Below are 25,797 nucleotides of genomic sequence, written 5' to 3'. Positions count from 1 at the left end.
CCAGCTCATGTCTCCCCAAGAATTCGTTCTACAACATCCTCCCTGACAACAGTTTATTTAAGTTACACTTGATGATATTTGGTCTAAGGGAAAACATCTACTTCTCCTTCATTGATTACACTCGAGCCTTTGTGTGGATCACAACAAAATGTGGCAAGTCCTCAAAGAACTCATCTTATCTCCTGAGAAACCTATATGTGGGTCAAGAAACAACAGTTAGAATCAAATATGAGACAACTGATTGGTTTAAGATTGGGACATATGACAATGTTGTCTATTGTCCCTTATCTGCTTGACTCATATGCAGAGTAAATCATGTAAAATGCCAGACTGGACAAATCAAAAGCCAGAATTAAGGTTGCTGGTGGAAATATCATCAATGTCACATATACAAGTGGCAGAAAGTAAAGAAGTATTAAGAAGCTTCGTGATGAAGATGAAAGAGAATACAAAAGCTGGATTGAAGCTTAACATGAAAAAAGCTAAGCTCTTGGTGACTGGTCCCATCACTTCCAGGCAAACAGAGGAAGAGAAAATGGAAGCAGGGTCTGATTTTATATTCTTGGACTCAAAAATCACTGCAGATGGAGCCATGAAATTAAAAGCTACTTCCTCAGAAGGAAAGCTATGGAAAATTTAGACAGCATGCTAAAAAACAGAGACATCATCTTGTTGACAAAGACCTTCATAGTCAAAACTATGGTTTTTCCAGTAACAACGTATAAGTGTGAGAGTTAGATTATAAGGGAAACTGAGCACCACAGAATTGATGCTTTTGAATTGTGGTGATGGAGAAAACTTTTGAGAGCCCCTGGGACAGTGAGAAGATCAAGTCAGTCAATAAAAAGAAATTAATTTAGACTATTCCCTGGAAGGTCAAATACTGAAGCTGAAGTTTAAGACAGAGAAGATGGGATGCATTGGAAAAGATCTTGATGTCAGGAAAAATTGAAGACAAAAGGGAAAAGAGGATAGCAGAGGATGAGATGGATGATAGGGTCATGGAAACAACGAACATGAGTTTGGATAAACTTGGAAAGATAATGGAGCATAGAAAGGCCCATGGGGTGTCCATGGGGTTATGGAGAATCAGACCCGACTGAGCAATTAAACCACAAAATTATGGGTAAGTCCCTCATGCTACCTCTTTTTAAAGGTTCTGTCTTATTCTAAAGGTCTATTATTCTGTAATAGTTACAATTTTGGAAGCATTTTAATGTTTGTAAAACACTTGACAAAGAGTATGTTATTTCATTCAATTTTCAATTGCCTTGTGAGGCAGATGTTCTTAATCTCCATTTTACAAATAAGGAAACAGAGAACTTAAATAACCTGCCCAGCAATATTCAGTTAATAAGTGTCAAGGCAAGCTCCAAACTTGGGTCTTCCAGACTCCAGCTTTTCTGCTTTATCTACCATATCACTAAGCTGCCCCCAAATAACAAGGGCAGCCATCTTCATGGTACTTGAACTGTTTTTCCAAAAACAAAACAAAACAAAACAAAAACAAACAACAATAAAAAAAACAAAAACAAAAACAAAACAAAAAAACAAAGGGAGAGTATTTGCATTAAACAGAAAAGAGAGGGTGCCAGAAAATAGGTCAAAAAGATTTGGAGACATGAAAGCAGGAATAAAGATGAGAAAATGGGTGTCCATTTTGTGTGATGTTTTTGTAGGATAGATGTCATATATTTTAGAAACAACACTTGGTCATCTTCTCTTAGTTGCCTTCTAAAAAGCACAGACTCTGTATTTCAAATTGAAGGATATTGTTAGAGTGCTTATCATTAACTTTCCTCTGACAAGATACCTTTCTGGTAGAATGCCAGAGATATGGAACTGGGTGATCTACAGAAAAGTTACTAGGTGCTAGGCAAGCCCTCAGTGGTATCTTCTTTTTGTTTCCATTTTTATCTGCTAATGTCATATTTATTGATATATGTGATATTCTAGAATATGTCATATATAATATCATATTCTAGTATCCTATTTACTTGGATGCCATAAGCTTTTGTTTCTTTTAAGATATCTAAAAGATATCTTTTGAGCAACTTCCTTTTCTGATTTAGAAACAATCTGTTTCTTTTCAGTAAGTATTATCTCAGTAGGGCAAGGAGAATTCATGTATTGATAAGCCATGAGCCCAGTAAGTTCACTGGTGCATTTTGGGAGTCCTGTTAATCTGGAGGTGCTCAATGACAAGAGAATCCATATCCAGACCTTCAGTTCTGTGCTACTCTAAGCATTATTAAGCACATGCAGAAATACTCAGTACCCTTTTTGGGTCAAGGACCATGTGTCCAATCCCAGTGCTCAATCGAAGAATCCCCACCAATCCACCATTTTGTGTTCAGAGGGGAACTCAACGTTTCTCCAATGTGACATCTTTGAAATACTTGGTAGTTTTTCAGATGTGCATGTCCTTGGGAGCTTGGGCTGTTTCATGGGTGTTCTTGAAGCAGCCCTAGTGATTTGGACTCCTTGACTCATGTGACTTTGTGGGGCTCTCTGGATGGAGTACCTCACCATTTAAAATGATTGCCTAAGACAGCTTAAGGGAAGAGCAATGGCGGACCTTTTCTTCTTTCTTCCTCTGCTTTTTCCTTTTTAAGAGAATTACAAAGCTGTTCCCCTCCCGGAGAGCTGATCTGATAGGAATGTCGAGTCTTAGGTTTGTCGCCATTGAAGGAGAAGGACTTAGAGAGCTTTGGGTCTGCTTCTGTATCTGACTTTTACCCCAAATTAGCACAACCGGCCACTGACAAGGCTTTTTGACTGTGCTGATTTATATAAATGATGGTGAGTTTGGGAGCAAATAGAAACCGTTTTAGACACTGAGCAAAATAGAAGTGACAATATCCCTCTTTAACCCATAGCGCTATTGGGAGAGAAAGGCTTTGTAAACTGTTAAGCATTACAGAAATGCAAATTATTATTATTATCATTACACTAAACGTCTGCATGTGGACCAAGCATAAATCCTGGTGTTAAGACCGAGGGGAGCAGCTGTCGCATCCCTGCCCTTCCCCGCTCCACCTTAGGGACCCCAGCATGACCTCTGGCTCATTTAGTAGTTGGGATAGAGGAAGCAAAGCCAGTGGTAGAACATCAGAGACTAGGAATCAATGGGCAGAAGGCAAGGAAAAGTCTCAAAAACAGTTACTAGTGCAAGCAAGGTTCTTGTGGGAACCCAGCTGCAGAACAGATAAAGAAAGTTTGCTTAGGTGACCTCTCACTTCCCCAGATTTACTGGTCTACCCAAAATGATAGAAGAGACCTGCTGGTCCAACCCTACTCATTTAATAAACGAGGAAAAGGAGACCTAGAAAGATGAATCCACTTGGCCAAGACCATACAACCCCCTATATACACTTGTGGGAGTTTATATCTTCAAGTTCTAAAAATATACCATCTATAATACTAGCTCTTAAATCAAGGACATGAAGAATCCTGAAGGATTTCCATTTGCCAGAGGTCCCTGGAGGAACTTGAAGAGAAGCCTAAAACTCTCGGTCCTCTATATTTACTCAGCAACTAGATAGTGCAGTGGTTAGATGTCTGGGCCTGAAGTCAGAAGTCTCATTTCCACAGCTCAACTCCTAGCTGTGTGACCCCGTCACAAGTCAGTTCATACTGTTTGCCTCAGTTTCTTCATCTGTTAAATGAGCCCGAGTGGAAACAGCAAATCATTGTCAAGAAAAGCCCAAATGAAGCCATAAAGAGTTGGACATTATTGAATATTACCTTTTCTAGAATGTAAGTTTTTTTAAATTTAATTTTAATAGTTCATTATTTTTCCAATTATAAGTGAAGATGGCTTTCAACTTTCATTTTTGTAAGATTTTGAGTTCCAATTGTTTTTCTTCTTCCTTCCCCTCCCTATGCTAGCAAGCAATTATACATGTACATTAATGTTTGTTTTATGAAATATTCCAATCTGGGTTCCAATCAGATAAATGATTTATTACTTTTTTAAAAATGTGTTCTAAGATTTCCAAAACATTTGCACCCAAATCTCTTCTCTTTCTAGGCAGCTAGGTGCCTAACTGTTGGAATGTTAGACTGGAAAGCAAAAAGACCCAAGTTCAAATATGACCTTAGGTACTTACTTGCTTTGTGACCCAGAATAAATCACTGATTGCCTCAGTTTCTTCATCTGTAAAGTGGCGATAATAAAAGCTCTTGCCTTCCAGGATTGTTGTGAGGATAAAATGAGATCATATTTATAAAGCACTTTGCAAACCTTAAATGCCATTTAAATTCTATTATTTTTATGATTAATTTCCTCACAAGAGCTCTGTGAAGTAGGTATGGCAAGGTTCACTTGATTCTCATTCAATTGCTCTGTGATTTCATTAATACCAGTTTTGGTCCCAGAAGGGAAGCTCAGTCTGACTGTGATCGCCTTAAGCAGGGAACATTGTCCCCAGTTAAAGGGTCACCCAGCTTGCAAGAAGCTGAGCCAGGGTTCCAATCTAGAAGCACCGACTCCCAACCCAGGGCTCTTTCTATGCAATCAAATCCAGCTTTTGAAGTTCCTGCTGTTCAGGAATTTGGGGTCTGAGGAGGGAGAGATGACGGACAGATACAAACCCCATCCCCCACTAAATCTATGGATAGAACAAAATGCTATTATTATTATTATTATTATTAATAGTTAGAAATCATGCAGAGATTATCCAAGTGCTGGCCTGCTTGGCTTTTTGTTTTGTTTTGAATTTTATTAAAGCTTTTTATTTTCAAAACATATGCATGGATAATTTTTCAACATTGACCCTTGCCAATCCTTGTGTTCCACCCCTCCCTTTCTCCCCTAGATGGCAAGCCGTCTAATATATGTTAAACATGTTCAGTTCTTGTGCATCTTGGCTTTTTAACAAGAAAGACCTGGAGTCAGGGGTCCTGAGTGCAGATCCTGCCTCTCATCCACTGCCTTTATATGAAAATGGACAAAGTCACTTCATTTCTCTGGGACTCCGAGGCCCTTCCTACCCCTGATCTCTTCTTCTATGAGTCTATGAAATGAAATCACCATAAATGGAGGGAAAATAAAAGGTTTCTGTATTACACATTTTGTAAGAGAAGGAAAAAAGCGTCATTCTCACTCCAGGCAAGCAACAGAAATAGACTCCCAGAGTTTCAGGCCAGGATGCCATTTTTCTGCTTGACTTGCAATCCTCAGAAAATTGGGTGTTGCCATGGAAATTCTGACGCCAGCTGCACCAGCCCAGCGTGGTGGGAGATGCCAGGCTGGGGGCTGAGGGGGAGCCCCGCAAGGGCATGATTACAGCCCTCCCAGCTCAGCTCTGACCAGGGGAGGGTTTGCCCTAGAGAAGGGATGCAAAGTGATCCAGTTAATGGACAGCACGTGGCTTCACCTGCCAAGAGAGCCAGGCTCCAGGGGGTGACCCAGGATCCAAGGTTTGGACATGAATCCTATGTGGCAGAGACTTGAGCCACAAGAGCAGGAACCTCCATCGTTAGAGCTAGAAAGATTCTTGGATCTTTGTCCAACCACTTTTTACAAATAAGGAAACTGAGGCCCCAGATACCCATAGGTGGCGGTGATGGCAGAACACTGCCATGGACATTGCAGATGTGAGCGGCCACTGGAGTTCCTTCTCCTTAGTTAGTCTGAGGCCACCAGAAAAACACTCACTCTCTCAAGTGCTTCACAGAATTACAGACAAAACTGTATGTGCCGAAGGTATCACAGAGGCAAGCCTGGAATATCAGCAGCATGAGACCGGGGTAATGGGAGACAGAGACAGAGACACAGAGACACACAGAGAGAAACAGAGAGAGAGCAAGAGAGCAAGAAAGAGAAAAAGAGGCAGAGAGACAGACACACACACACACACACACACACACACACAGAGAGAAAGAGAGAGAGAAGAGACAGAGAGAGAAAAACAGAGAGAGAGAGAGAAACAGAGAGACAGAGAGAGAAACAGAGAGAAAGAGAGAGAGAGAGAGAGAGAGAGAGAGAGAGAGAGAGAGAGAGAGAGAGAGAGAGAGAGGAAGGGAAGGAGGGAGGGAAGGAGATGTCTGCATAGAGGCAAAAGCAGAAGCCATGGGACCCTGACAAATGGTCACCTAGCTTCACCTTGGATCCTCTTGTATCCTGGGATCATTAGACTTTCACCATATTGTGACCCATAAATATTCTCACTGACCAACCAAAGCTTTCAAGACCCCGTGGCATATCCCAGACCATACTTGGGCAGGTTTGGGCTTTATCTTCCTTCTCCTCCATACTGGGATAGAAAAAGGTTGTTCTGGTTTATTTGGGGGCATTTGAAGCAGAGAAAGACATGCACCCAATAAGTAAAGATGAGTCATAAAGAAGAATCAGGACAATAGGGCTGCCCCATATATCCCCAAGACTGTCCTCCAACCTCAATTTACTACCATGTCACTGAGTGAGGCTTTGAAGGACAAGGAAATGGCTTAATCTGGATGCTCCCTCTCTCCTCTAGAAGGAGATTTAAATAAATGAGATGTGCTCCAGGCCTGTCACTGCAGCAATAGGGGGATCCTAGGCTGTGGAGCTGGAAGTGGGACCTCACGGCTCCCCTAATTCAATCTCCTCATTTTACAGATGAGGTCACAGAAGTTCAGAGGAAGGAAATAATTTGTCCAAGATCAAACTGATCTGGTGGAAAATGGCAAAGTCCCCGAAGAATCACTCTCTTCCCAACACATGAGGTGGGATAAAAAAAAGCCATCTGGCAGAAATCACTGTTTTGACTTGGGATATAAAATTTCTAGGTGCTTAAGGGGAAACCAGGGAGCAGCTGCAGTCGGCTGGTGGTAACCATGGTGAACCCTCTTGATTGGAGGATTTCGAGTTGGGAAGGACCTTAGACACCACCTGATCCCATCCTCGGATTTTACAGAAGCAGTAAGGCTAGAGAGGAGAGATCATACTGATAGAAATGAACTCTGCTCTGCCTACTGATCCCCCGGCTTCCTTTAAGTCCCCACTATAACCCCCACCTTCTACAAGAAGCCTTCCCCAACTCCTCTTAATTCTTGGGCCCCCCCTCCGGTGACTATTTCCTTTTCATCTTGGATAGGACTTGCTTTGTAGTTATTTGTTTTCATCTTGTGTCTTCCTCTGGACTGTGAGCTCCTTGAAATCAGGAACTGTCTTTTGCCTTTTAAAAAAAATCTTCAGAGTTTAGCACATGGTTAGTGCTTAATAAATGTTGTTAGGGGTAGCTAGGTGGTACGGGGGATAGTGCACGAGTCAGGAAGACTCAACTTTGTGAGTTCAAATTGCTGTGTGACTCTGGCAAGTCACTTAATCCTGGTTGCCTCAGTTTCCTCATCTGTAAAATGAACTGGAGAAGGAAATGGCAAACCATTCCACTATCTCTGCCAAGAAAACCCCAGTGGGGTCACGGAGAATTAAATATGACAGAAGCAAACAGGGTCAAGGGCTTTGTCCAGCATCACACAGCTAGTAAGTGTCCAAGACTGAATTCAAACTCACAAAGTCAATTCTTTTTGGCTCTGGACTCTCAGGTCATTTGCAAATCCATGAAATGGGCACCCAGGCAAGGTATCAGTGGGGGGTCTTGCTGAGGGAAAGAATGGGGGGGGTGCCGCAGCCTTCCCCAGAGAGTTGCTGGATTGGATTAGGCCGAATAGCATCTGCCTCAAGGACTCTTGGCCTGGCCCATTTTCAGCATCAAATTCACTTAAAAACCCAACCTGGAAAGGACGCTCCCTCCTCCTGCAGATGGGCTGCTTGCCGAGTTGGGTCAGCCGCGGGCACCCTGGTTAGAGCGGCTAGGCCGGGGGAGCGCCATGCAAGGATCAATCAAGGGGCTTTTGGTTTGGGGGTGTGATGGTACAGATCTAAGCCAAAAGGAGGCAAGGGGGGAACAGGGAGGCTGGGGGATCTGCAGCGAGGAGGTTCTGGCTGCCCTTTTTCTGTGTGGTATTGGGACAAATGGTTTAACATGTGGAAAGCACCTTGCAGACCTTTACGTGCTATATAAATACTAGTTATTATTACTATTGATAATCATAATAATTCTCAGGGGGACTGGTTGGCACAGTGCATAGAACGCTTCGTGATCCTGGGCAGATCGCTCCTGTCTACCTCAGTTTCCTCCACTGTAGAGTACATAATAAGAGACCTACTTCACGGGGTTGTGAGGATCCAAGGAGATAATCCTTGTGAAGCATCCGGCACTTGTGGCACTAAAGAGATGCTCGCTTCCCTCCTTTTAAACCAGCTGCATGTTATCCAATTTTTTTTTTTTTGGTAGAACATGGCTGTATCTTGGCCCCTTCTATGGGCCCGGGGCCCTAAGCCTCCACTCTCAGAGCGGGCTGATGTTGACAGTAAGAAGAACTGCTGGCATTGGAATATCACTTTAGGATTTTGCAAATACAATTCAATTCAACATCAAATTGGTGAAGCCCCTACTATGTGCAAACCTCTGTGGTGGGGGAGGGGGATTATGATACAGAGAGAAAAAAGAAACAGTTCTCGTCCTTGAGGGATTTCTATCGGAGGAGAGGGGGGTACATAAGGGAAACAGAGAGAAACCTCTCAGCTATGTCACATCTGTAAACTCCTCAAGTGACCGGAGAACTTCACGGGGGGAGCCCCTTCTTACCCAAAAAGTGCCCACTCCTTCTAAGTCAGGAGTCAGTAAGTCAAGACACCAGGACTGACAATGGGGAAAGGCCGGGAGAGTCACCGGGAGGCCCAAGCTATGGGTCTGTATGAAAGGAAGAAATGCAAAGAAAAAGGAGGGAAGAAAATAAAGACTGGAGATCAGAGAGAGGGGGAGGGGGAGAGAAAGAAGAGGGGGAAGGAGAGGGGAGGGGAGGGAGAAGAAGGGCTAGAAAGAGGGGAGGAAGAGAGAGAGGGGAGAGGGAGAGAGAGAGAAGGAGGAGGAGAGAAAGGAGGGGGAGGGAAGGGGAGGGAGGAGGAAAAGGGAGAGAGAGAGAGAGAGAGAGAGAGAGAGAGAGAGAGAGAGGAGAGAGAGAGAGAGAGAGAGAGACAGACAGACAAACAGATAGATAGAGATGGGGGGGGGAAAGGAGGGAGGAAGGGAGGGAGGGAGGAGAGAGAGAGGACCACCTGCTATCTAGGGGAGGGGGTGGAGGGAAGTAGGGGAAAAGTTGGAACAGAAGGTTTTGCAAGGATCAATGTTGAAAAATTACCCATGCATATGTTTTATAAATAAAAAGCTATTAAAAATAAATCAATAAAAGGAAATAGATGCTCTCCTATCATAAAGGGGGCTGACATCTTTGGACTTAGGTCAGTAGCTTTTGATCAGGTCCTCTGACTGCACTGAGCCTGGGGAGGGGCTAGGGACTCCCCTCACCCCTACATGTAGAATAACCAAGTTGAAGCACACAGTCTCTAAGGTCCCTTCCAAATGTAGCCTTCTATTTAAGAGGAATTTATTAAGCACCAACTATGTCCAGGCTCTGTGCTAAGAGCTTTATAATGATTAGATCCTCACAACGACCCTGCCAAGTGGGTGCTGATATAGTCCCCATTTCACAGACAAGGAAACTGAGGCAGACTAAGCGACCTGGCCAGGATCACACAGCCACTAAGTGTCTGAGGTCACATTTGAAGGCATCTTCCTGACTCCAGGTCTAGCGCTCTATCCATTGCATCACCAGCCGGTTACGTTACGGTTAGTGAGTTAATGCTGGTTCTCGAACCCGGGTCTTTAGGTGTTGAGAGCAGCCTTCTCCTCCCATTCCAGCACCTCTCTTTTCCAGCCTCGCGTCCAGCAGGAAAACAGGAGATGAACAGGGAGCGGGGCCTCCCCAGGCCCGAGTGGTTGTCAGACAGAGCAGACCCCGGCCCGCCCCTGGCAGCCTTGTTGCGTCTCTGCACTATCCCCATGGAAAACGGAAGGAAAGGGGTCTGGGCGCTGGGAAGAGGCTGACCAGGAAGCGCTACGTCCCCTCGCCTGGGGTTCCTTATTAGCATCAGCCGCGGACTTTCGCGCCCAGGACGGAGGAGGCTGCCGGCCTTCCCTGCATGTTCCTGATGGAGACTCCGCCTTCATTCGGAGACGGACCTTGAATGTTCCTCAGTGCCCCGACGGGTCCTTGGTTGGTGGACTCGCGTACCCAGCATCCACTGGTCATAAGCAGCGGGTTCTATCCTAGCACCGGCAGCTTCCAGAGAAATTCCTCCTTCCGCTTTGTATTCTAGAGAACCCCTGTGAGGATGTCAGCCCCTGCCTGTCCAGCATTTCTCCCAGCCTCGCCTGGTGGCCTCCAAACCTGAGACTGGAGATTGGCTCAAGGTGAGCCGCGGCGGGGGACACACTCCCTGCCAAGGACCCCACTGACTTGCCTTTTGCTTCTATTTTTTTTCCTGAGGCAATTGGGGTTAAGTGACTTGCCCAGGAAATGTTAAGTGTCTGAGGTCAGATTTGATCTCAGGTCCTCTTGACGTCAGGGCCAGCGCTCTATCCCCTGCCCCACCCGGCTGCCCCCTTGCCTCTTGGTTCTCAGTGGGCACAGGCTTCAAGGCATAAATAGCCTGGCTTCCTCACTTAGCTGCAGCTGCCCAGGGGCCTGGAATCACCATGGCGGGGTTCCTCACTCTACACCCCACTGTCTCTCTTTTAAAGCTATACTATCCTGCCCCTCCCCCTTTACCAAAAAATCCCATTATGGAACCCAAGAAGCAGATACAAGGGAGCACGATATTATTAGAATCAGCAGAGCCCTGGATTTGAATCCCACCTCGGATGCTAGTTTTAGAGCCGTGGGCAAGACACAACTTCTGAACCTCAGTTTCCTCATCTGTCAAATGGAATAATAAGACCGCTGACAGTATTTAATAATGAGGCTCCTATAAAAGTGATATTCTGTAGAATACTCTACAAACCACAAAATGCTATAGAAATGTGCATTATTTTCCCGAGCCATCGCTGGTCTTCTTGACTCTGTTCTGCTGCTCTGGAAGACAAATCAATGACTTTGTACAACTCTACCTCACTTAAATCCAATTTATGAGGGAATCGAACATCACCCAAACCAATTTCCTATCATTAGCATAGACCATTAATCGATCCACAAGCATTTAGTAAGTCCCTCATCTGTGAGCAGATGCTGTGCCATTATATATATGTGTATTATAATATATATTACATATATAATATAATACAAAGAAGGAGCCTATCCCAACTTACAAGAAGCTTACGTTCTAATGGGGAAACCCAAGAACATGTATGTTTGCATGTATACATATGTGTGCATGTATGAATGCATAGGTATTATTGTTTTTATTTGTGGATATTTGTTTCTCATTCTCAAAGAGGATCGTGACATTAGGGAGGTGATAGTGAGTTGTATTGAAGGGAGGGAGGAAGGGAGAGAAGGCTCAATTTCTCCTCCAGAGTCACCTAGGTCCAGTGGCAAGATATATAGTTCTGTGTGTGTTTCTACATATGTAGATACACACATATGTTATTGAAAAGGCCTGAGAATATCCCCAAGTGGATGTATCTTTACACTACCTAAAATTCTATCATTAAAAAGTCAATATTCTAAGCTATTAATAGCTTAGTGTGAATTAGTTCATCTAAGTTACCAGTTCTTAATATCTCAGTGTGAATTAGTTCATCAATTTGCTACTTTCTGGAAACTAGAGGAGAGGAAGCTTCGGAGGAAATGAGAGTTTTTTCCACTGGAGCTGGAAAATGGGATACTGTGGAGGGCAGCTTTGGGTGGGGCGGGAGTTATTCACTATGTGGAAGAGAGGACGCTGGCCGTGTGATGGCAGATGGCAAGAGAGCGGGTACATAAAGGGGGACTGAGAGGATATGAAAGATAAACTTCATCCAAATTTTTCTGAGGGGCCCGTTTCCCAGCCAATGTTTGTTTACGAATCCATCGTTCGGCTTCTCCTTTGAGGAGAGAAATGAGTCTGTTATTTTCCCATAGTGGGTCACTTGTAGAAGGCGTTTCCATCCCTGTCCCCGCACATTTCTTTGCTGACCAGATCAGAGCTGAAATCACTTCTCCTTTCTGCTGAATAATGTGGTGGAGACGATGAGCTGCACCTGGCTCCCTTTCCAATGAAAAAAACAAGTCGTTGTCTATTTTTTTTTCTTCTGTGGCTAGATAATAAACAAGCAGGATTTTGTTTTGCTAAATGAAATCTCTAGTTTAGAGCCATAAGAAGTCATCAGAGATGATCCAGTCTTTTCATTTTTACCAGGGAGGAAAGGGAGATCCAGAGAGATGAAACGGACTTTCCTGGCATTCAAAGGCAGTAAGTCTTAGAGCCGAGATTCAAATTCAAGTCCTTTGTTTGTAGAACTCTAGAATTCAGAACCAAATTCTAGAAACAAAGTTCTTCCCATCCTGATCTTCCCACATGACCCATGTATTGGGAAAATGATAATGATACTTCTATGAACAGTTAGGAGGCTGTCGCAATAAATAGTCTGGGAAAGAAGGAACAAGGATATTCACTGAGGTAGTGAATGGGGCCAAGAGGACACATAGTATTTTTGTTGCCATAGATAGGGATGGGACACAGTGTATGATAAAGTGCTGGACCTGGAGTCAGAAAAACCTGCATTCAGTTCCTAGCTGTGTGCCCCACCCCAAACAAGTCACTTAATTAACCTTCTGTCCACTTCAGTTTCCCCCAGGAAATTACTTCCCAGGGTTGTTGTAGGATCAACTCAGTATTTGTAAAGCACTTAGCACATTGCCTGGCTCATAGTAGGCACTTAACAAAAGCTTATTCTCTCTCCTCTGGGGTTCAGCTCAGTATTTGTAAAGCACTTAGCACATTGCCTGGCACATAGTAGGCACTTAACAAAAGCTTATTCTCTCTCCTCTGGGGTTCAGCTCAGTATTTGTAAAGCACTTAGCACATTGCCTGGCTCATAGTAGGCACTTAACAAAAGCTGATTCTCTCTCCTCTGGGGTTCAGCTCAGTATTTGTAAAGCACTTAGCACATTGCCTGGCACATAGTAGGCACTTAACAAAAGCTTATTCTCTCTCCTCTGGGGTTCAGCTCAGTATTTGTAAAGCACTTAGCACATTGCCTGGCTCATAGTAGGCACTTAACAAAAGCTTATTCTCTTTCCTCTGGGGTTCCAAATAAAGCCTAATTTAAGTCAGCTCCCTTCACACACACTTCCAAGTTACAGAAGAGAATCCTAATCTTAATAATCTCCTCTAAGCTTTGGCCTGAGATTGGGATCTCTCACCCATCTTAAGAAGAAAACTTTGTAATCAGTTTCTTGTTGTGTAGTTAAAATAACCAGAGCTTTTAACCCTTCCAGTTGTACTCTTTGTTGGAAATCAAGATGGACACAAGGAAATGCCCATGTCTGGGTCGCTCCCAAAAGTTTTATGGCGATGAAAAACCATGATCAGAATAACAAGTGGGACATAACAAAAAACAAACCAACAGAAGAACCAAGGGGGACAATTGTTGAGTCAGTGGAAGGGGATGGAAAACCTAATTGTCTTTTTTCAGCATTCTGGTAGAGACTGTTCCAGGGGTGTACTGATAAATGTTTAACCACTGGCTCTCCAGGGGAAAAAGCCATTATTAACATTTTCTCTGTACTTTCTCAAGTCTAGACAATCAACAAGATAATAAATTAAGCCCTAATTGGTAGCTTTTGCTGACTTTTGAGGTGTAAATGCTCACACTGAAAATCTGATACTTGATTCTCTAGTACTGGTCCTAGTCAGCTCTAGCACACCCTTGGGTGCATAAACTATTCTTTCCGGATGCATAGCTAGGAAAGGTGATAGTTTAAGGCTTCAGCAGCATCCCAGGAAGTGTCTGGGGTTTTGCCTTTATTTTTCAAGTGGGAGGATGAGCATGCTTGTGAAGAGAAGAAAAGGCGTCCGGGGGGAGATTGGGATTGAAGGTGAGAGAGAAAGATGAAATGATTAATGGGACAAAGGGAGGGAGGAGGATCTAGGCCACAAGTGGGCTTCCCAGAGCTCAGCATTTTGGGTTTGGTGTCAGATACCCTGACTGAAATTTAATTGACTTCAGTGGGATGCCTGTAAAAGTGCTTCACTACAGTATTTACCAAGTGGCTCCCCACTGCTCAGCATGGCCTTCAAGGCCAGCACAGTCTGGCTGCCACTTACTTTTCCAATTGTATTTCATACTTATTTTCCCTTGCTGTCCTTTAGGCTCCAGCCAAGACCCTCTTTCTCTCCTTATCCTGTCCTTCTGTCCCCTCCGAATTGGCAAAGATCACCCTGGCCTGAGATGGACACCTTGCACATCAGTATTTTCTATAAGGAACAGCTTGGCTCCATGGGAAATGTTTTTTTCTTTCAAAACTCATTTCACTTTCTACTGTCTTCTGCCATTTTTTCTTTTTTATTGAAACTTTCTTAGCTACCCCCGGCCCAGCTCAAAGTGACTCTTTCTCCTCTGGCAAAAAAAGGGAGTAGGGGAAGGGGCTTGATACCTCCTGACTGTGTAATCTCATATAGATCATTTATACGTTCAATTCCCACCCCCAGCTCTAAAACTATGTTATTGAAGAGGAGCTGACTTGCCTTGACAGTGGAACTTCCTCACCCAGACCTGCTTTAAAAGAAATTGCTCACCCAATTAGCCCATATTTTATTTATTTGGGTTCATGTTTGGCCCTCCTTTTAGGCTAGAAGTTCCGTTGAGAAAAGGAACTATCTATTTTGAAAAGTTTTGTTCTGTAATGCTTTGTGCATGACAAACACAATATTTATCAAATTAAACTGAATTGTGCCCATTGCACCCAGCTCTGCCTTCCGGTAGCCCCTTCTTCCTTCCCATGACAATCATCCGCATACTGGATTGTCAGCTCACCGAGGGCAGGGACGTCCTTTTCCTCCTTTTGGATCCCCAGCTCGTAGCACAGTGCCTGGCACACAATAGGAGCTTGACAAATGCTTATAATAAACATGGACATCTTCCAGTCTTCTTCACTCCAAGTTAAACATCCCCACTTGAAGAATTTCAAGGTTAGAAAAACTTCAAGGATCAGAGGTTTATCCACTTAATCCCATGGTATCATGCTTGGGGCACTGGATGTGGAGTAGGGAATTTAACTTGAATTCAAAGCCTGGCTCAAATACTTACTAGTTGTGTTTTCCTGGGCAAGTCACTTCAGTTTTCTGTGCCTCAGTTCCCTCGTTTGTTAAGTGGAGGGGTTGGGCTTGAGATGGTATTAAAGACCCTTCTTTAGATCTAATGATCCTATACTCGATAAGGGATCTACCCATCAGTTTCCACGCAAAGGCAATCCATGGGAAGGAATTCCCCCTAAAAACACCATATTTCCTTTTTGGCCTTTGTCGGGCCTTTCGTTTTCTCATGTCACGTAGTTTCTAGTTCTTTCACCATTTTGTTGCCTTCCCTCCAGTGGATGCTTTACAATTTGTCAACATCCCTGAGACAGGGCACAATAATGGGAAAAACATGCTTTCCTACTGATCTATTTCCACTAATGGATAGAGGGACTCAAGAGCCCCAGAAATCATACTCCACCCCACTCTCCAAGCCCACCAGCCTTGCCTCTAGTCTAGTCCCCCCAGGAATCATTGAGCATGGCAATCTTATGGGAAGGAGTCCACCTTCTCTGCCACCAAGTGACAATCGGCTATGACCAAGGATCAAGTTTCCCCAAGAGCCCTGGGAAGAGCAGAGCCCCCATGATCACTGGCATTGCTTCTAGCCCAGTCTGCTAATAGTGCCAATCTGGGCAAAGCCAATGACCTGGTAATTGCCTCTGCAAGAGCTACACAGCCTTGTCAACCCTACAGACAGCTCTGAAAAGAAAATTCTCACCACCCAAAGACTGGCTGGACTACCCAATAGCCCAATTTATGCCCTTTTGCCAATGGAGGTGACATTCAGATGTTCAGGGTTGCAGAGGGAGCAGGCAAGGTAGAGCCAGGATTTATGAAGCATCCTCATAAATCCTGGCAAAGGGCAGTGGAGTCAGGAAGTTACGAGTTTGAATCTTGCCATTCTAGCTGTGTGATCCTGAGTAAGTAGCTTAATCTGTCGACCTGTTTCCTCATCTGTAAAATGGGGATAATAATAGCTACCTAGTAAGGATCAAATGGAAATATACATATAGTATTATATGAATGTGAGTTTTTGTTTTGATTTCTGGACTAGGATCGGCTTCTGATTTCAAATCTGGTGTTTTTTCCATGACGCCAGTTGGTAAACTGATCCCACATATTTGATGTGATTTCTTTTTGGAGGGAAGCAATCAGGTAAAGTGATTTACCCAGAATCACACAGCTAGTAAATGTTTGAGTCTGGATTTGAACTCTGGTCCTCCTGATTCCAGAACCCCGGCCCTCTCCATTGTGCCACCTAGCTGCCCCAATTCCCCGTATTGTAAGGAAGATTCAGAATTACTGCTAATTGTGATCTCCTAAGTTTCTAGCGCATCCACGAACAGGTTTGACAACAAGCCTCCTGAATATAGAAGCCCCAAGCACAGCAGGGATCACAAACACCAGGAGAAATTATTTAGATCAGTCCTCATTTAAAAGTCAAATCTTCTTACCTTTCAATTACTACACTATGCCCCTTCTTCTTCCCCTGATGGTCTCTGCAGTTTCAGATTTAATTTAGTGTTTTCTCCCACAGCGTCCATTAATTTCTCCTCCTACTTATATAACTCAGCAGTAAAATCCCAAGACCTATGCCCTGCTTCCATCAGGGCATATTCTGGACTGATAGATGGAGAGATTGCTGGAGCAGAAAAGAACCGTAGAGATTCAGGCCATAACTAGGGCAGGGCAATGAGGACTTTGTCCAGGGCACTGAAATTTGTAGGGTAGAGAAAACGATCCTAGGATACGTCTCCTTTCCTCCCTTTATCCATAGGCTGCATCACCAGCCCAGAAAAAATGACTGACCCAACAATTTGAGCTACTAAGTGGCAGTTACTGGGTCTCCTGACTCCCAGTTTTATTCTCTTTCCCCTGCCCCACACCTGTACCCTCTCCCCTTTCCATCTTTCTCTCTCTTGGCCCTGAGCCACCTGAATAATGCCGGCTTTCCGCCTAGCTGGGTTCCAGATGAGAAGGGCCCAAAGTTCGTGGCAGTTTCCATTATCAGCTCCATTTATTTTGCAAAATAAGCATAAATAATATTAATAATAATGAAACATAATTGGGGAGGAATGGATGAGAAATTAGCTGCCATTTGCATGTGAAAGCCATTTGCTGGATGCCTTTCAGCACTGCCCCAGTGAGTGTGGGGGGTCTTGGAAAGCTGGCCGAACGTCGGGCCATGGAAGCTGGCCCGGCTCAATCGGACTTCCCCATCCTATGTTCATGCAGACCAAAAGAGCCGGGGTACTTGGAAAAACTTTGTCTAACTGAGCACAGATGGAGCAGCAGGGAGGGATTAACTAGGAGGAGGTAGCCTGGGCACCTACAGAGAAAACTCAACAGCTAGGGCACTTTTAACTTAAAAGAAAAAAGGAGGCAAAACAAAGAGTCAAGACCTAGGGTGGTGCAATGGAATGAGATCTGGATCTAGTCCCGGGATCAGGATTCGAATCTTACCTTTGCTACCTACTACTTGCCAGAGCTCCTTTCTAGGTCTCAAGTGTTTATATAATTTATATCATGATTTTTAGTTGATCTTTAGGGTCTCTTCTAAATCCTTTGGGACAGGATGCGGGACATATCCACAATCATAGAAAAGTAAAAGTAAATGAGGACGAAAGGAATAAAAAAAAAATAACTGCAGTGGAAAGAGACCTGAATTTGGGGTCAGAGGCCCTGGGTTCAAATTCAGCTCTGTCCCAACTCCTAACTGCCGGAATTTGGGTAAATCACCTAACTTCTCCCTGGCCTCAGTTTCTTCATCTGTAAAATGATAAGATATTTTCAGAGGCTCTTTCTACCTTTGATCTATGATTTAGATTGTTGTTTGTCTATGAGAGCCATGACCTCAGGGAAGTGACATGGAAGTGAATTGGATCAAAGTGAGGGAGGGCTGACTCACTTTCCCCTCCAGAGCCATCTGGGTCCAGTGGCCAGGGATAGATCAGGACGACTGGAGATGGTCCCGGTTTTTAATCATTGAAGGAGTGACTAAAACATTGCATTGAAACTAATTGATATCTAGTTACTAAGCAAGTTTAGTTGGCTATGTTGGGCTCTCATGTGAATGTTTAAAAAAAGGTTTTTGGTTTTTTTTTAAAAAATCCCATGAACTCCTGAGGTTAAAACAATTTCAATGACTTGAAAGTAGGAGAAAAGAATCTTGGAATAAAGTGCAAACTTCTCCTTTGGGCCTTGATAAAGGGAACATATTTTGGCAATCCCACTCCCTGCCTCCACCACCTTTTTAGTTGTTCTTTTTCCCCCAAAGACGACTTGGTCATTTTAATTGCGGATTCTGAGTAATTCGTCTCGTCGTCTCACTTCTTCATCATTTCTTTCCTCTGCTTCATTTGTTTTGCCGTAACTGCCTCCAATCCTGCCCCTTTCCAAACTGGTCTTTACGTAGCTGCCCAGATATTGTCCCAGAAGCACAGGTCACTGCACTTCTCAAACCAGTATGGAGGGCTACCCATGGAGCAATGGCAAGGGCAGCTGGTGAGTCAGGACAGCACAGCGATCACCGAGATGCTTTGCTGGCACGGAGGCCGTTACTGGGATAAAGGCCCTTCTCTCTGAGAAGGGAGCTACTAGAATGAAGAATTTCTGGCTACCGAGGGGCTACATCAGCGAGCTCAGCAGGACTGGAGAAAGAACTCGGAACAAGATCAGGAAACCCACATCGCGCTTTTTAGGCAGAGAACTTGAGATATGCAGGGCTGCTGTTGAGTTATTTCTGTCATGTCCAACTCTCTATGACCCCAGTTGGGTTTTCTTGGCAAAGGTACTGGAGTGATTTGTCATTTCCTTCTTCAGTTTATTTTCCAGATGAGGAAATTGAGGTAAATTAAGTGACCTGTCCAGGATCACCCAGCTAGTCAGTGTCTAAGGCATATTGGAACCTATGAAGATGAATTTTCCTGACTCCACTCTGTGCACTGTATCACCTAGTTTTATGCTTTGATGTGGCTATTTTATGTTTTTTTGGTTTTTTTGCTGAGGCAACTGGGGTTAAGTGACTTGCCCAGGGTCACACAGCCAGCATGTGTTAAGTGTCTGAGACCAGACTTGAACCCAGGTCCTCCTGACTTCAGGGCTGGTGCTCTATCCACTGCACTACCGAGCTGCCCCCAATGAGGGCTATTTTAAATGTTCCTTTTATAAAGGAGAGTTCTTTGGGAAGGTCACATACTTGTTAGGAAATGACAAGGATGTGAGAGAGCAGAAAGCATCAAGCCCTGAGGCTGTTTTGAGACGCGCTGGAGACTCTGCTTTGGGGACAATTTCTAGGCGGCCGCATAAAGGCCAGATTGGAGGCAGTTATGGTGAAACAAAGATGATGAAGGAAGCAGTGAGACCCGGGGAGAAAATGAGTTACTCAAGGAAACTTATCACCACAAGGACACACCAGTCTGAGAGGCGATCGGCAAATACTGTTAGGGAAGAACAAAGCACTGACTTCTGACTTGGAGGACCCAGATCCAAATCTCACCTCGGACACTGACCTTAAACAAATCACTTAATTTCCTTCTGCTTCTGCTAGGTGGTGCTATAGTGAATAGAGTGCAGGCTCTTGAGTCAGGGAGTCCTGAATTCAAATATGACCTCAGACAGCGGCTGGTGTGTGGTCCTGGGCAGGCCATTAACCTCAGTCTCCTCATCTGTAAAATGGGGACAGTGATAGTACTGCTTTGCAGGGTTGGTTTGAGGGCCAAATGAGATGCTATTTGTCAAGTACGTGCTTTGCACATAGTAGGTGCTCAACAAAGAGGCAGCTAGTTGGCTCAGTGACTAGAGAGTCAGGGCTGCAGTCACGAGTTCAAATCTGACCTCAGATACAAATTAGTTGTGTGACTTTGGACAAGTCACTTAGCCCTGTTTGCCTTAATCCACTGGAGAAGAAAATGGCAAACCATTCCAGTATCTTTGCTATCCTCTCTGCCAGTTAACTGAAATGAGTTGACAACAATAATAAAGGTGCTTAATAAATGTTTTCTTTCTTTCCCCCTACCTCCCTCCCTCTCTCCCTTCCTCCCTTCCTTCTTTCCTTCCTTTCTTCCTTCCTTTCTTCCTTCCTCCCTTCCTTCCTTCCTTCCTTCCTTCCCTCCTTCCTTCCTTCCTTCCCTTTGTCCTTCCTTCCTTCTCTCCTTTTCTCCCTGCCTCTTCCTTTCTTTCTTTTTCCTCATCATCAGTAAAATGAGGGTATTGGACAAATGAGCTCTGAAGTTTCTTCCAGACTGAAATCTATGAATGTTCTATGGAGCCCATATTGGAATGTAATTTTCTTTGATGTTAAAAGAAAAGTGTGTGAATCATCATTTTCCTGATGAGGAAACTGAAAGGAGGGGGGAAGGAAAAGGGAAAAACATGTATTAAGTACCTTGGCTCTTGTTCATTCATTTTAGTGTGTCCTATTTTTTACTACCCTGTGGGCAATACTATCCATGGGGTTTTCCTGGCAAAGATACTGTAGTTTCTTGCCATTTTCTTCTTCAGTAGATTAAGACAGAGATTAAGTGACTTGCCCAGGGTCACACAGCTACTAGGTTGGGCCAAGAGCAGGAGGAGTTCATCTGACTAAGAAGCCTGGATGTGCCTGTCCAGTCAGCTTGACATCATCTGAGAATGAAATAAGAGGACAAAGGTTTAGGGAACAAAACTTGACCATGAAGGCAAATTCATCCCCTCTGAGTTTACTCTTGAACCAACGAGCCAGAAAGCCCGGGCCCCTCTTGGTAGGTCCCATGACTTATAGGAGAGCTGGCAGAAGGGCAAGATGGGGGATTTTCTGGAAAGTCACTTAATGCGCTTAGATAATGAAATTTAACTTGCAAATTTCCTCCTAATTGGCTTGGACTGGAACACCGCTATATGGATTAAAAACTGGCAGAAAGCCGGGAAACAACAGATCTAGTTAAGCGAGTCTTGCTAAGCTCATCCTTATTAAATGTGTGCATTACGACACAAAGGAAAAACAGGTGAGTGAAATGGCAGCAGTAAGTTGGGTAGGTGTTTCCTATGCCGGGGAGCTACAGAAGAAAGCAGCATTCAGCTTTCCGTTACTTGGGTGCAGGCTGGGCCAGATGTGTCATTGGGATGAACTGGGGGCAAATCTTGCCTCTGGCACTTACTAGCTGGGGTGCCCCTCTAAGATATGTGATTCAGACCTAAATGCACCGTGGGTTGGCTATGGCAAATGTATAATTCGGTCTACCTTTCGCTGCTATTTCTCTACTTCTGGCTCACCTTTCCTTTTGGTCAAAGAGATGTAGAGTACTTGTCCTACAAATTAGAGTTGACATTTGGCACCAACCATTCCCCCATCACTGGATCACACTTAGCTGTGTTTACCTTGTGTCTCCTCCTTCTAACCCCCAGAGGATGTTAATCCCCTCTGAGGACAAGAATTGCATTTAGGATTTTATTTTTGTGTCTCTAAGACCTAACAGTGTACCTTACTAGTAGACATTTTATAAGTGCTGAGTTGAATTTGTTGAATTTAATATTAATCCAAGAAATATAGAATTAGGAAGATTAGTCTTTTGCCAAAAAGAGCAACCAAAAAGAAAGGGCAGAAGGAATAATAATAGCTAACATTTATATAGCACTTGGAAATTTACTAACTCCTTTGCAAATATCTCATTTTTCCTTTGGAAGGGAGAAAAAGAAGGAAGGTAAGAAAGAAAGGAGACTAGAAGGAAAAGAAGAAGGAAGAAAAGGAAGACTAATGGAAGGAATGATTCATTCTTAAGATCTTTTATTAGGAGGTTGAGGATGGGTCAGAAAATATCTATGATGTCTTCTGAGTTCCTTGAACATACCAATGGACAGAACCAGGTTTCAGTTAAAAATAAACATGGAAAGCCTTTATCTATATATATATTCAACTGTCTCTTTCACTTCCCTAGTCATTGGCCCTGTTTCTAGGTAACAGACACCAAAGGACACTGCTAAAGGTGAGACTGACTTGACTTTGAATTCATTACACTACAAGACTAAAGGTAATCCTTTATCCTTTCTTCCTTCCCCCAAACTTCAATCAATTGCATCCTCCTCCCCACTTATATTTTATCCCATTCCATCCATCCCACCCCACCTCTTCCCACTCCATCCTAGTCCGTTCCCTTCCCCCCCACCTCCACCCCATCCCATCTTATTCCATTCTTATTCCTTTCCACACCTCAAACTTCACTGTGTTCAAAGTACCTTGTTAGGTTCTGGAGCTACAAGGATGAGAAATGACATTTCTCACGTCCAGCAATATAATAAAGGGGAAATATGATGTGAATAGAAATCAGTGTGTGACATTAGATAGACTTTGATAAGGGCAAAGGAGAGACCCAGGCAAGACGTTTTAAGAAACCTGGAGGAGAGAAAGCTCATTTTCCTATGGGAGAGGGATCAGGGAAAGCTTCATTAAAGAGGCAATAATATCTGGTCACATACTTGAATGTAAACTCCCTGAGGGCAGGGATTATGTTTTTGCCTTTGTATCCTCAGCATTTAACATATTTTCTTTTTCTTAGCAAGCTTTTAATAAATGCTCGTTGACTGAGTGATTGTTGAGGAAAGAGAAGCATTTTAAGGGGCAAAGAGGTGAAGGGGGTGTATGCTGGGACTTGCAAGTGCCTGGAGATGGGAGGCAGAATGAGATAAATGAACAGCTTACATACGAGTTCAGTTTAGTTGGAAATGAAGAACAGGAGAAGCATTAATGTCAAGTAAGTCTGGAAAAGTAAGCTGGCTCCAGACTTGGGGATCGGGTCAAGAATTTTGTATTCTATCCTACAGATAATAGGGAGCCAAGAGGAGCAAAGGCAGATTGTTTTGATAGTTATAGAGAACATTACTGTCAAACTCAAATAGAAATGGATCTCTGAAACTGGCATATTGACTTAGAAAACCACAAATTAACATTATCAATGTTGAATGGTATTTTCCTTTATTTTGTTAAACAATTCACAATTACATTTTCATCTGGTTTGGGTCTTAACTGGAGAGCTTTGCTGGTGTAGGCTGAGTCTACCACTTCTGGCATAGAAGATGGATAAGAATGGGAAGGGGAAAGAAAAAGGGGGGCATTGAAATCCTCTAGGCAAAAGGTGGCAAGCACCCAATTGGGATAGTAATCCAATAAGCAGGGAGAAGGTGGCAGACACAAGAGAGATGTGGGAGTAGAAGCACTAACTAGTAAGCAACGGATTGAATATGGTGAGAGGAAGGATTGGAGGCTGCCTCAATGGATACAAATTGTGAGTGTGTGGAGGATCGTGGTGTTGTTAACTAAACAAAATTAGGAATGGAGAATCTGGAGGAAGGATGGGTTTAGGAGCAAAGATAATGAATTCCTTTTGGGAAGTGTCAAGTTAGAGACAACTATGGGCCATCCAGGAGGAGATATTCAATAGACAATTGATCCAGGGTGACTGAAATTCAAGAAGATTAGGGCTGGATCTATAAATCTGATAATTACTTGCTGGCTGATAAGCCCATCATAAGGTTGTGTCTATACATGATTGAAACAATAATCAATTCTGAAAAAAAACAACAATCTGGCTGCTTACTGGCATAGAGGCCAAAACAAATGTTGATTGACCGAACTTTGGTAGATTGGTCATCCTAGAAGAAATAAGGTAAGTCTCGATATGCTTGCTGACCTAAAAGATGATGCTGTCTTGTGTTTATGGAATTAACTTATTTCTTCGACATCATTTCCCAACAGGCCCAGTTTTTTTTCCCCTAGAATGATGCTGTGTGAACAGAAACTCTGTTTGTCCTTTCCACATCCTCCCACTCCCAACATCAACTCCTAGAGGGAGTTTTCTCTTTTGTTTGTTTCTTTGTATTCTTAGCAACTGGGAATTTTTGAGCAAGGAACTGTTTTTGAGCAAGGGAATAACGTGTTCGGACTTGTGCTTTAGGAAGATTAATTGGGGAGCTAGGTAGAGAATGGGTTGGGGAGAGGAGAGACTAGAGGGAAAAAGACCACTCAGGATGCTGTTATAATGTGATGATGATAGCAGTGAGGGTGTGGAGGACACAAGAGATTATAGCCATGCACTTTATGGGAATCAATTTTTTTTACAACAAATTTTCACAACAAAATTTTTACAAACAAAATTAATTTGTTTTTTTAGGGGGGAGATGGAGACCATATCTGTGCTTTTATTATAAAGAATTTCCAAGAAGAAAAATCCCTCTACTAGTGTAGTCAGCTCTTGCTCTGCAATTTATCAGAGATTAGATGACCTGTCTGGGGTCACATAGTCAGAAGGTGTCAGAGGCTGTGTTTGAACACAAGCTTACTTGATTCTGAAGCCAGCTCTCTGCCCACTGTGCCAGGCTGCTTCCAATAGATGTAAATTAATAAGGTTGGGAAAGTGGAGTATGAAATTATCATTTTTTAAATGTACAAGTAGATTAGTTCATACGTATACACACATATCACATATATAGATGTGGTTTTTTCCCCCTGTGGCTTGGCTCCAGCTTTCTCTTCCTTCTAGTATCGATGTCTGGGGTTCTAGGTTAGTCATCCAAGGCCTGAGTTGCTGGTAGGGTGTGGGGTGTGCTCCCCTTCCCAAACCTGCTGGCCCTGGGCTGCGGGGAATGACCTTGGCAGCCACAACCACTCACCTGATGGTAGATGTTCTCCCAGGTCTCCCTCAGGGCTCCCCAGTTGCTGATGCTGGAAGCTTTCTTCTCCAGGTAGACCCGCAGATGCTCCTCCAGCTCCCTGTTCACCTTCTCCAAGGCTCGGACCTTCTCAATGTATTCCACCATGCAGCCATTTAGTGACTCGAAGAAGATGCCTCGGTTCTTCTCCAGTCCTGGGCTCAGAGCCAGAGCTGTGGAGGAACTCCTCAGACCCTGCAGAAAGACACTGCTGATGCCCAAGGCCCGGCGGGACACTCGGGTGCCCAGGCTGCTCACTCCTCCGGTTGGCACTGCCCCCACGTACACCCCTGGGGGCCTGGGGAGGCTGCCCATGTTGTTCCCTACAACACTGACCCGGCAGCCCGAGGTCCCCGGACTCTCAAGACTGGAGGAGGGGTGGGACCCCAGAAATGAGGACCTTCGCCTTGGGAAGGGCATGTTGGCACTGGAGCCTGCTGAGTGCTGCTGCTCCCTTCTCTCATTCCCCAGCCTGGATGAGGCAACAGTTAGTTGGAGGGGGTCTTGTTTCTTTGTTTTCTCCCCCTCTGCCTCCACCCACTCTGGTCCTGTTGCCTCTGACACGAGGCATTCTGGAAAGCTGTCAAATCAGGGTCCCGGGCCCCATTGTTCTGGGCTTCCACGGGCTTCTCTCATTCAGGCAGCTGAAAGGAGATGCTTCTGGGACTTGGGCCTCTGCACACCCAGACAATGAGGCCCTGCCCCAGGCAGTGGCTGTGTTCATTCACTCATTCTCTGCCATGTCAGGACTTCAGTGCCTCCTGATTTTTCCAGACAGCTGGCCCCTGCCGATGGGGAGAGAGGAGGGGAAGAGATACCACTCAGGTTGAGCTTGGGTTTGGATGGGAAAAACGGTCCATTTTCCATTTATAGAGGCTACTTAGCCCTTTACATCTAATGAAAGAGGGTTCTAGGATCATAGATTTGGGCGGTGGCAAGAGCCTTAGCTCTGGAGTCAGAGGGCCGAGTTCAGAATCATGCCATTTGGGGTTTACTTTACTGGA

General features: G+C 44.1%; 1 protein-coding gene across 1 annotated transcript in view; it reads right to left on the bottom strand.

Moving 5' to 3' along the window:
• BFSP2 (beaded filament structural protein 2) overlaps window positions 1-25,333 on the bottom strand; it is a 53,603-nt gene extending 28,270 nt beyond the window's left edge. The window contains exon 1 of the mRNA XM_051961223.1: window positions 24,755-25,333. Within this exon, the coding sequence (XP_051817183.1) occupies window positions 24,755-25,213 (459 nt within the window). The 5' untranslated portion in view covers window positions 25,214-25,333. The remainder of the gene's footprint in view (window positions 1-24,754) is intronic.
• Between the last annotated feature and the right edge of the window lie 464 nt (window positions 25,334-25,797).

Source organism: Antechinus flavipes, chromosome 5, assembly GCF_016432865.1.
Source record: "Antechinus flavipes isolate AdamAnt ecotype Samford, QLD, Australia chromosome 5, AdamAnt_v2, whole genome shotgun sequence".
Taxonomy (NCBI): domain Eukaryota; kingdom Metazoa; phylum Chordata; class Mammalia; order Dasyuromorphia; family Dasyuridae; genus Antechinus; species Antechinus flavipes.
This window is presented reverse-complemented; position numbering and strand designations above follow the sequence as displayed.